This window comes from Coregonus clupeaformis, chromosome 30, assembly GCF_020615455.1.
Source record: "Coregonus clupeaformis isolate EN_2021a chromosome 30, ASM2061545v1, whole genome shotgun sequence".
Lineage (NCBI taxonomy): Eukaryota > Metazoa > Chordata > Actinopteri > Salmoniformes > Salmonidae > Coregonus > Coregonus clupeaformis.
In genome coordinates this window covers 49,826,961-49,839,326 of record NC_059221.1, presented here as the reverse complement: position 1 = coordinate 49,839,326, position 12,366 = coordinate 49,826,961, and the positions used below count along the sequence as shown (strand labels likewise).

General features: G+C 42.7%; 2 protein-coding genes across 11 annotated transcripts in view; one reads left to right on the top strand and one right to left on the bottom strand.

Annotated features, from left to right (window-relative positions):
• LOC121572312 (R3H domain-containing protein 1) overlaps window positions 1–228 on the bottom strand; it is a 53,746-nt gene extending 53,518 nt beyond the window's left edge. For 4 of the 10 annotated variants that reach the window (XM_041884364.2, XM_041884372.2, XM_041884369.2 and 1 more), the window contains exon 1: window positions 131–224. The gene's annotated coding sequence lies outside the window, so the exon portion shown is untranslated. Of the gene's footprint in view, window positions 1–130 lie in introns of all 10 variants that reach the window. The other 6 variants (XM_041884370.2, XM_041884371.2, XM_041884373.2 and 3 more) reach the window with 4 other exon arrangements.
• A 113-nt stretch (window positions 229–341) lies between these two features.
• zranb3 (zinc finger, RAN-binding domain containing 3) overlaps window positions 342–12,366 on the top strand; it is a 55,935-nt gene continuing 43,910 nt past the window's right edge. Inside the window, exons 1-5 of the mRNA XM_045209296.1 lie at window positions 342–609; window positions 931–1,055; window positions 1,402–1,579; window positions 10,727–10,745; window positions 11,058–11,236. Coding sequence (XP_045065231.1) covers window positions 1,404–1,579; window positions 10,727–10,745; window positions 11,058–11,236 — 374 coding nt within the window. The 5' untranslated portion in view covers window positions 342–609; window positions 931–1,055; window positions 1,402–1,403. The remainder of the gene's footprint in view (window positions 610–930; window positions 1,056–1,401; window positions 1,580–10,726; window positions 10,746–11,057; window positions 11,237–12,366) is intronic.

The window sequence follows — 12,366 nt, the reverse complement described above, 5'->3', positions numbered from 1 at the left end:
CCTTAGCTAGTTAGCTAACTTAGCTAGCTAAATTTGCCCCTAAACTTCTAATTTGATAACGTAACTACACAAATTCACCTTTAATCCCCACCAAGAAAGTGTGCGAAGAAACAAACACATGTTGTCTTACCAGAAACGTTGACAAAACAGAATGATTTATAAAAACAGCTGTAGCTGCGTGTGCCCACGGCAATGATCAATGTGTAGCGGCAACAGACCGAGGCTAGCTGCTAACATTCGGCACAAGACGAAACAGCAAATCCAGGAAAGTGGAGAGTGCAGCAGGAAGCATCCGAACTGACAGTTTGCCCAGCAAATCCGAGTGAGCGTCCAGTGATCGTTCTACTGTAGGGGGCATGTACTGCTAAAAATGAGATGTATTGAGCATGCTTTTGAGTTTGAAAGAAAAGTCGATATGCATTTGAACCTACTTAGAAAAGTATCGTGGGAAAAAACACAGTTTTTTAGTCAAGATTAAGAAAGTTGCAGGCTTCTTGTCTTGAACGCAACTCATATGGAATCCGCTACGGAAACCACGTAGCTACTGTCCAAGTTTCCCGCGAAACTTCTGCACATGCAAGTCTGTATCAAAAGATTTCTGCACTGGTGGTCTGTATCCTTTTAATAATAATGTATTTTCAAACTAACAAGTGCCAAGCCTTAGCATGTATCATCTCTTGTACATTGATTGCATTGGGTTGAGATGTAGCTAGCTAAAAACGTGGAGGAATTTGCTGTGCATAGCTAGCTAGTTAACTACTGTGGAAGTTAATGTAACCATATTTGTCAGAGTACCTTTGTAACCATCCTCTTGTAATGCAATCTGTGGACAGATGCTGCAACTGTATCCCTAATATCCTTCCTAGCATAAATATCACCTTGAAACCTGGCTGAATAGTCTTCTCTTTCTTTGTCTTCTTACCTTACCAGATATCCTCTCACTGGGTAACCCAGCAGTCTCTTAGCACCTTACCAATAAGAGCAGAGGAGCAGTCATCTTGTGCCTCTCCCTCTTCAAGTGGCAGTTCGGCAACCTGTTCCTGACATTGTCGCAGGTAAATAAATGTATTGAGATGACAGCAGAGCTGAGACCTGGTGCATCACCAAGCTGTAAAACACTACTGAAGACATTTTAAATTGAAATTTTTATCCAGAGCAACTTACAGTAGTGAGTGCATACATTTTCATACTTTTCCCCCAATACTGGCCCCCCGTGGGAATCGAACCAACAACCCTCGCGTTGCAAGTGCCATGCTCTACCAACTGAGCCACATGAGGGAAACTTTGAGTAGTTCTGCATTACATCTAAATGCCAAAGCCCTGATGATAAATTGTCAGCAAGGGTTGGTTTTTCTTCTTACTGTTGTGTTTTTTCGCTCTCTCTTTTCATTCTCTGCCAAGGCATGTCAAAGTCAAGACGGGCCATGAGTGAGGACCAGGATATGGATTGTAACCCCCATAACTCTCATGTTGACAGGAGATGGGACAGTCAGTTGTCAGTCCTCCCAGACAAGCTACAACAGAGACTGATGCCATTCCAAAAGGAGGGGGTCAAATTCGCCCTATCAAAGAATGGAAGGTAGGTGGTTGTTAGTGAACTGGTTATCAATCAATCCAATTTATTTATAAAGTCCTTTTTACATCAACAGTGTTGTCACAAAGTACTTTACAGTAACCCGGCCAAGGCCCCAAATAGTAAGCAGAAGCACAGTTTATGTGCTCACTAAGTCATTTTACTTTCAAAGCAACAAAAAATAGTTCCAATTTGTATTAACCCTGTAGCCTGAATCACCTCAGCCTCACAGCAGAACAAAGGGCTGGCCAGAGCCAGACTACTCCCCCGTCAGTCCCAGCCAGTCAGCCAGCCAGTCAGTCAGTCAGTGGATGTAAGAATCCCGGGGGTCAGGCAGTCAGGTCAGAGGAGTCAGCCTGACGATGTAGTGATGAAGCAGTAGATCAATACAGGGACAGTAGAAGTGCTGTACTGTGAGGATGGGTCATCCAGTCAATATGTTGGAGGCATCAATGTGACAGTAAACACTATCAGGGCTGTGATGAGCTCTGTGTACGGTTTCTCCCTGGAGACTAGTGATGCAAGCTGTTAGCAATCAGGAGAGCAGGGCCAGGTACTGTGTTGGAGTTGTTGTAGTGGGACCAGAGGCTGAGGCAGATCAGAGCAACACGCAGGCTGTCAAGTTTGGTTTGTCTTTTAGCACACCGTCAGTGGACAGAGGTGGACATGTTTGTATTGAAGAACTCTAGTAAATAGTTTAGAAATTATACTTCTAATAGAGAATCAGGTTGTTTGATTGCCCATCTCGCATCAATATGTAGCCTGGTTTTGAATTAAGGTGATGCCAATTTATTTGTAATATTAAAAATGCAATTTAGAAAGGCTGGGAGCCTGATACTAATCTGCTTATGATAATGTAGTGTCAGTTACATTGCGATCCACTCGGGCATAATGTCAGTTGGTTTAAAAATTAAATTTGAATGAGGTTGTGCGAAGTACATCACGTGTCATCCATCTAAAGTGTTATTGTAAGTGTCTGCTGGGGCCACTTGTAAGGGTTGCCACGCCGACGCTGGTTTTACAACAGATCAATAGACAGACAGACTGTGTTGTTGCTTCTCCTACCTGGTCTTCAAATTACTGTGAAATTCAATACCACTGCCAATGTTGATGTGCCCATCAAATCCCTGGACACCAACACAGGTCCCCAACACACAACTGGTCCCCGATGATGTTCTCCGTTCAGATGTCATGTGTGATTTGTCTCATCCTTAGCCAATATATTTAAAGATATGACTTTAAATAAGTTTAAACTACCCCTCCTTATTGTATGATATAAACAGTGTTGGCAATGTTGAAACAAAAAGGCAGAAATTACACTTGTTTAATTTGAGATGGTGGTGTATAGTCAGCCAGGCGTTTGCTTTGCTGAGCCAGACTAAGCAGAAACAGCTCTACATCAATTATAAAGGCTGACAAAATGCTAATTCATCATTATGCATTGACGGGGAAAATGCGAGAAGTATGTAAAATAGCTTTATTTGCATGCTGACGTAGGCCTAATTCATTACTTTGCTTAATGATCCTAGAACTTTAAGATCTGATAGGATTAGTGAGGTGTGTTCCCATAATTTTTAAAAAAAAATCTTTTTACAAGTTTTAATGTTTTCACATGCACAAGTACAGGGAAATGCCTTTCTTACAAACTCTAAACCCAACAATGCAGTAATCAATAACAATGTAATACTAAAAACAACATAAGGTTGTTGATATTGAAAGAAAGGTACAGGTCCCAGAAAAATTATCCCACCACTCGAATAGCCTACCTGCCCGTTGATAAGAAAGCATGAATAATATTCATGTATGGTAATGTCTGAGCCTCAGTCTTAGGTAGTCTAGTCTATGCTCCATTCATTGAAAACAAGACAAAAGACTTAAATGATTGTGTGGAAGGTCAAAGACCCCGCCTCCATCCCGGGAGGAAGAACTACGTTCACAAACACCTTGGTGCTGGTGGGTTTCACAGATAACATTAAAAAGTTGTTCAATGTGTTGTTGTCAAGCAACCGTGGCAGTCAGAGCATCCTCCAGGAAACCAGCTGTCTGGCTGAGTGGGCGTCCTATTCCCTATATAGTGAACTACTTTTGACCAGAGTCTTGGCTAAAAAGTAGTGCACTAAATAGGGAATAGGGTGCCTTTTGGGATGTACCCAGGTTATTGAAAGAAGAATGATTAATGCGTGGAGAAATGGTAAGCACCTGCCTGAACGGAGCCTCTCTCTCTCTCTCTTTCTCTCTCTCTCTCTTTCTCTCTCTCTCTCTTTCTCCTCTCTCTCTCCCTCTCTCTCTTTCTCTCTCTTTCTCTCTCTCTCTCTGTCTTTCTCCCTCTGTTTTCTCTCTCCTTATCTCTCTCTCTCAATCTCTCGCTCTCTCCCTCCCTCTCTCTACTCCCATTGTGTGCGTATGCATTATGCTGGTTGAGCAGAGTGGGCAGGCAATTAGAAGAAACACCAGTGGAAGGTGTACATTAATCATGCTGTTCAACTGAAGGGTAAAATCTGGGAGGGGAGGTAGGGGGATCAGAACTGCTTTTCTCATGGGTAGACTAGCTCTGACTACATTGTGTTACATTTTGCATACCACATCTCACGATCATGGCAGACTGGTGTTGCCTACCTGTGTTACATTTTACATTAGAGTAATTTAACAGATGCTCTTATCCAAAGAGACTTACAATCAGTCCCTTCTACTGAAGAAGCCAAAACAGCCGTGATCATGATCATTAGGAGTAGCCTAAAACTATTTCAATATACAGTGCATTCGGAAAGTATTCAGACCCCTTGACCTTTTCCACATTTTGTTACGTTACAGCCTTGTTCTAAAATTGATTAAATTGTTTTTTTCCCCTCATCAATCTAGTAATAGTAGTAATATCCCACTTAGCAGATGCTTTTATCCAATGCGACTTACAGTCATGCGTGCATACATTTTTGTGTATGGGTGGTCCCGGGGATCAAACCCACTACCCTGGCGTTACAAGCGCTGTGCTCTACCAGCTGAGCTACAGAGGACCACACACAATATACACACAATACCCCATAATGACAAAGCAAAAACTGGTTTTTAGAAATGTTTGCAAATGTATAAAAATAAAAAAAACGGAAATATCACATTTACATAAGTATTCAGACCCTTTACTCAGTACTTTGTTGAAGCACCTTTGGCGGCGATTACAGCCTCGAGTCTTGGCACACCTGTATTTGGGGAGTTTCTCCCATTCTTCTCTGCAGATCCTCTCAAGCTCTGTCAGGTCGGATGGGGAGCGTCGCTGCACAGCTATTTTCAGGTCTCTTCAGAGTTGTTAGATCGGGTTCAAGTCCAGGCTCTGGCTGGGCCACTCAAGGTCATTCAGAGACTTGTCCCGAAGCCACTCCTGCGTTGTCTTGGCTGTGTGCTTAGTGTCGTTGTCCTGTTGGAAGGTGAACCTTCGCCCCAGTCTGAGGTCCTGAGCGCTCTGGAGCAGGTTTTCATGAAGGATCTCTCTGTACTTTGCTCTGTTCATCTTTCCCTCGATCCTGACTAGTCTCCCAGTCCCTGCCGCTGAAAAACCTCCCCGCAGCATGATGCTGCCACCACCATGCTTCACAGTAGGGATGGTGCCAGGTTTCCTCCAGACGTGACACTTGGCATTCAGGCCAAAGAGTTCAATCTTGGTTTCATCAGACAAGAGAATCTTGTTTCTCATGGTCTGAGAGTCCTTTAGGGGCCTTTTGGCAAACTCTAAGCGGGCTGTCGTGCCTTTTACTGAGGAGTGGCTTCCGTCTGGCCACTCTACCATAAAGGCCTGATTGGTGGAGTGCTGCCGAGATGGTTGTCCTTCTGGAAGGTTCTCCCATCTGCACAGAGGAACTCTGGAGCTCTGCCAGTGACCATCGGGTTCTTGGTCACCTTTCTGACCAAGGCCCTTCTCCCCCGATTGCTCAGTTTGGGTGGGCGGCCAGCTCTAGGAAGAGTCTTGGTGGTTCCAAACTTCTTCCATTTAAGAATGATGGAGGCCTCTGTGTTCTTGGGGACCTTCAATGCTGCAGAAATGTTTGGTACCCATCCCCAGATCTGTGCCTCGACACAATCCTGTCTCGGAACTCTACGGACAATTCCATCGACCTCATGGCTTGGTTTTTGCACTGACACGCACTGTCAACTTTGGGACAGGTGTATGCCTTTCCAAATCATGTCCAATCAATTGAATTTACCACAGGTGGACTCCAATCAAGTTGTTGAAACATCTTAAGAATGATTAATGGAAACAGGATGCACCTGAGCTCAATTTCGAGTCTCATAGCAAAGGGTCTGAATACTTATGTAAATAAGGTATTTCTGTTTTTATTTTTAATACATTTGCAAACATTTCTAAAAACCTGTTTTCGTTTTGTCATTATGGGGTATTGTGTGTAGATTGATGAGGAAAACAATTATTTAATCAATTTTAGAATAAGGCTGTAACGTAAGAAAATGTGGAAAAAGGGAAGGGGTCTGAATACTTTCTGAATGCACTGTAGCTACAATCTGAAAAATAAGTGCTAGAAAGAGTGTTGGTGTTAACTGTTATGAACAGGGAGAGGTGGATAAAGCCTGTTTTGTAAAGGGTGGTGGAAATGGTTATAAACAGGGAGGTGTGGATAAAGCCTGTTTTGTAAAGGGTGGTGGGAACGGTTATGAACAGGGAGGTGTGGATAAAGCCTGTTTTGTAAAGGGTGGTGGAAACGGTTATGAACAGGGAGGTGTGGATAAAGCCTGTTTTGTAAAGGGTGGCGTTAACTTTTATGAACAGGGAGGTGTGGATAAAGCCTGTTTTGTAAAGGAGGGTGGAGGGAACAGGCTAACAGCTTATAACCTTGTGAGCAGGGTAATAAAACTGTCATCATTGATCTGTGGAGCATCGTTACACTTAGAATTGCAAAGGGGGGAAGCTTTGGTGTGATTATTTTTTGAGTGGCAGTGGCTCTATTGTGTCCAACTGATGGACAGACCTGAATGGAAATCATACCTCTTATTTGTGCTGATATTGCTTATGTCATAATGCATTTAGCAATATCAACATGATTCTTAGTTTGAAGTGGAGACCATAGACTAGGCTATATTGTTACTGCACATTCAGTAGTCTATATATACAAACACTACAGTGCCTTCAGAAAGTATTCATACCCCTTGACTTACATTTTGTTGTGTTACAGCCTGAATTCAAAATGGATTTTTTTCTCTCACCCATCTACACACAATACCCCATAATGACAACGTGAAAATATGTTTTTAGAATTTAACAAATATGTTGAAATTAAAATACAATACAGATCTTATTGACATAACTATTCACATCCCTGAGTCAATACTTTGTAGAAGCACCTTTGGCGATGATTACAGTTTTGAGTCATCTTGGGTATGTCTATCAGCTTTGTACATCTGGATTTTGGGATTTTCTCCCATTCTTCCTTGCAGATTTTCTCAAGCTCTGTTAAGTTAGATGGGGAGTGGTGGTGGTGAACAGCAATCTTCAAGTCTTTCCACAGACTTTCAATGGGATTCAAGTCTGGGCTTTGGCTGGGCCACTCAAGTACTTTCACGTTCTTGTTCTGAAGCCATTCCAGTGTTGCTTTGGCTATATGCTTGGGGTCATTGTCCTGTTGGAACGTAATTATTTGCCGCAGTGTGAGGTCATTTGCACTCTGAAGCAGGTTCTCAAGGATTTGCCTGTATTTGACTCCATTCATTGTTCCCTCTATCCTTACCAGTCTCCCATCCCCAAAGCATGATGCTGCCACTACTATGCTTCACCGTAGGGATTGTGTTAGACGGGTGATGAGCTGTGCCTGGTTTTCTCCAGACATAGTGCTTTGCATTCAGGCCAGAGTAAAATTGTCTGATCAGACCAAATAATCTTGGGTCATATGCCTTTTTCTCAGGAGTGGCTTCCGTCTGGCCACTCTCCCATAAAGCCCAGATTGGTGAAGTGCTGTATAGACTGTTGTCCTTCTGGCAGGTTCTCCCATCTCAGCCAAGGAACTCTGTAGTAATGTCAGAGTGGTCATTGGGTTTTTGGTCACCTCCCTGACCAAGGTCCTTCTTGTCCGGTTGTTCAGTTTGGTAGGACAGCCAGCTCTAGGCAGAGTCTGAGTACTTCCATATTTTTCAATTTCCCAATGATGGAGACCACTGTGCTCTTGGAAACGTTCAACACTCTAGAAATGGTTTTATACCCTTCCCCAGATATATGCCTCATCACAATTCTATCTCGGAGATCTACAGACAGTTCCTTGGACTTCATGGTATAGTTTCTGCTCTGACAACTGTGGGACCTTTATATAGACAGGTGTGTTTCTTTCTAAATCATGTCCAAACAATTGAATTGGCCACAGGTGGACTCCAATCAAGTTGTCTCATGGAGGATCAAAGGAAATTGGATACACCTGAGCTCAATTTGGAGTGTCATAGCAAAGGGGTGTGAATACTTACACTACCAGTCAAAAGTTTGGACACGTACTCGATCAAGGGTTTTTCTTTATTTTTACTATTTTCTACATTGTAGAATAATAGTGAAGACATCAAAACTATGAAATAAAACCTATGAAATCATGTAATAACCAAAAAAGTGTTAAACAAATCAAAATATATTTTATATTTGAGTTTCTTCAAAGTAGCCACCCTTTGCCTTGATGACAGCTTTGCACACTATTGGCATTCTCTCAACCAGCTTCATGAGGTAGTCACCTGGAATGCATTAAAATAACAGGTGTGCCTTGTTAAAAGTTAATTTGTGGAAATTCTTTCCTTCTTAATGCGTTTGAACCAATCAGTTGTGTTGTGACAAGGTAGGGGTGTTATACAGAAGATAGCCCTATTTGGTAAAAGACCAAGTCCATATTATGGCAAGAACAGCACAAATAAGCAAAGAGAAACGACAGTCCATCATTACTTTAAGACATAAAGGTCAGTCAATCCGGAACATTTCATGACCTCAAAACCCATCAAGCACTATGATGAAACTTGCTCTCATGAGGGCCGCCACAGGAAAGGAAGACCCAGAGTTACCTCTGCTGCAGAGGATAAGTTCATTAGAGTTACCAGCCTCAGAAATTGCAGCCCAAATAAATGCTTCACAGAGTTCAAGTAACAGACACATCTCAACATCAACTGTTCAGAGGAGACTGTGTGAATCAGGCCTTCATGGTCGAATTGCAGCAAAGAAACCACTACTAAAGGACACCAATAATAATAAGAGACTTGCTTGGGCCAAGAAACACAAGCAATGGACATTAGACCGGTGGAAATGTGTCCTTTGGTCTGGAGTCCAAATTTGAGATTTTTGGTCCCAACCGCCGTGTCTTTGTGAAACGCAGTGTAGGTGAACAGATGATATTTTACCATGATGGAGTGCTGCATCAGATGACCTGGCCTCCACACTCCCCCGACCAACAAGTGTTCAGCATATGTGGGAACTCCTTCAAGACTGTTGGAAAAGCATTCCAGGTGAAGCTGGTTGAGAGAATGCCAAGAGTGTGCAAAGCTGTCATCAAGGCAAAGGGTGGCTATTTGAAGAATCTCAAATATAACATATATTTTGATTTGTTTAACACTTTTTTGGTTTACCAAGATTTGACGGTACATGGCCCCGTCCATCGTCCCTTTGATGCGGTGAAGTTGTCCTGTCCCCTTAGCAGAAAAACACCCCCAAAGCATAACGTTTCCACCTCCATGTTTGACGGTGGGGATGGTGTTCTTGGGGTCATAGGCAGCATTCCTCCTCCTCCAAACACGGCGAGTTGAGTTGATGCCAAAGAGCTCGATTTTGATCTCATCTGACCACAACACTTTCACCCAGTTCTCCTCTGAATCATTCAGATGTTCATTGGCAAACTTCAGACGGCCTGTATATGTGCTTTCTTGAGCAGGGGGACCTTGCGGGCGCAGCAGGATTTCAGTCCTTCACGGCGTAGTGTGTTACCAATTGTTTTCTTGGTGACTATGGTCCCAGCTGCCTTGAGATCATTGACAATATCCTCCCGTGTAGTTCTGGGCTGATTCCTCACCGTTCTCATGATCATTGCAACTCCACGAGGTGAGATCTTGCATGGAGCCCCAGGCCGAGGGAGATTGACAGTTATTTTGTGTTTCTTCCATTTGCGAATAATCGCACCAACTGTTGTCACCTTCTCACCAAGCTGCTTGGAGATGGTCTTGTAGCCCATTCCAGCCTTGTGTAGGTCTACAATCTTGTCCCTGACATCCTTGGAGAGCTCTTTGGTCTTGGCCATGGTGGAGAGTTTGGAATCTGATTGATTGATTGCTTCTGTGGACAGGTGTCTTTTATACAGGTAACAAGCTGAGATTAGGAGCACTCCCTTTAAGTGTGTGCTCCTAATCTCAGCTCGTTACCTGTATAAAAGACACCTGGGAGCCAGAAATCTTTCTGATTGAGAGGGGGTCAAATACTTATTTCCCTCATTAAAATGCAAATTAATTTATAACATTTGACATGCGTTTTTCTGGATTTTTGTTGTTGTTATTCTGTCTCTTACTGTTCAAATAAACCTACCATTAAAATTATAGACTGATCATTTCTTTGTCAGTGGGCAAACTTACAAAATCAGCAGGGGATCAAATACTTTTTTCCCTCACTGTACCTCAAATAGCTCGTACCTCTACACATTGATCTGGTACTGGTACTCCCTGTATATAGCTCTACATCGATCTGGTACTGGTACTCCCTGTATATAGCTCCACATCGATCTGGTACTGGTACTCCCTGTATATAGCTGCACATTGATCTGGTACTGGTACTTCCTTTTATATAGCTGCACATTGATCTGGTACTGGTACTCCCTGTATATAGCTGCACATTGATCTGGTACTGGTACTTCCTTTTATATAGCTGCACATTGATCTGGTACTGGTACTCCCTGTATATAAATCCATTCTTGTGTATATTATTTTATTCCTCTTGTGTTACAATTGTTTTATTTTTTATGATACTTTTTAAAACTCTGCATCGTTGGTAAGGGCCCGTAAGCAAGCATCACACGTTAAAGTCTACACCAGTTGTATTCGGCGCATGTGACAAATACATTTTGATTTGATTTGATTGCTAGTGCAATATTGTATGAATACAGTAAGTATTCTATGTCCTCCATTCTCAACTCCCTTCATTCTCTGTTTCAGGTGTATGATCGCAGATGAGGTAAGCCGCAAAGCACACACACAACCCAACACCCCAGTCCTATCAAATCTATTCTCCAAAAATAATTATCTGGGATATATGCTCATTTAAGAAACCTTCCTAGCCAAATAATCATTTCTGACACCAGGTCATTCTAGAATCTATTGGTGTCTCAGAATCTCACGAACACTCCGTCACATGCTATTTACTTACTGTTGAGCCAAGCAATGATTTGTGTTTGGTTTCTTTGTTTTTTAAAATGAGTTTTCATCTATGATATATGTACATCATTGTTTTCATCCTCCATATTGCATTGTTAATCTGCTTCTCCAGATGGGTCTAGGGAAGACGGTGCAGGCTATCTCTGTGGCATACGCCTACAGACAGGAGTGGCCTCTTCTCATCGTGGTGCCCTCCTCTCTAAAGTACCCCTGGGTGGAGGAGATGGAGAGGTGGATCCCTGAGCTCAACCCTGGAGATATTCATCTGGTGGAGACCAAGAGTGACACACTGTACGTTACCCCATTTTAACTTCACCTGTACCTGGTCTGCTTTTCTTACCCAACTTGGTAGTGGTCCTGGTTTCCCTACTGAAGTTGTCCACCATTTTAAAATGCAGGTTAGCGTTTTTCATCATGGATCTTGTTCTGGAGGCACCTCTGCAGAGTGGTCACTAACTGGCACAGTCACAAAGTCATACAATCTGATTTTAACCCTAACCTTAACCACACTGCTAACCCTAATGCCTCTAACCCTAACCTTAACCACACTGCTAACCCTAATGCCTCTAACCCTAACCTTAACCACACTGCTAACCCTAATGCCTTTAACCCTAACCACACTGCTAACCCTAATGCCTTTAACCCTAACCTTAACCACACTGCTAACCCTAATGCCTCTAACCCTAACCTTAACCACACTGCTAACCCTAATGCCTCTAACCCTAACCACACTGCTAAACCTAATGCCTTTAACCCTAACCTTAACCACACTGCTAACCCTAATGCCTCTAACCTTAACCACACTGCTAACCCTAATGCCTCTAACCCTAACCACACTGCTAACCCTAATGCCTCTAACCCTAACCTTAACCACACTGCTAACCCTAATGCCTCTAACCCTAACCACACTGCTAACCCTAATGCCTCTAACCCTAACCTTAACCACACTGCTAACCCTAATGCCTCTAACCCTAACCTTAACCACACTGCTAACCCTAATGCCTCTAACCCTAACCTTAACCACACTGCTAACCCTAATGCCTCTAACCCTAACCTTAACCACACTGCTAACCCTAATGCCTCTAACCTTCAATTATGACCAAAAAGCTCATTTTTCTTTTCATGACTTTTTACAACAGTACAACATTTTGACTTTGCAGCTGGTATGTCTAAGGGGAAATCTTTCAGTTCTGCCTCCTGGACAAGACTCTTGACAATAAACGTCAACCTGCAATTAAATTTGGAAATGTGCAAATTGATATTTTCATTCCCGCTAAATGAATTTATATTTTCTCAATCAATTTAGTTCAAGTTGACAGTATCAGTACAGCATCAGTCAATGTTTTCACTGTTAGAGATTATTGATCATCTGTGTGTGTGTCTGTCTGTGTCTGTCTGTCTGTCTGTCTGTCTGTCTGTCC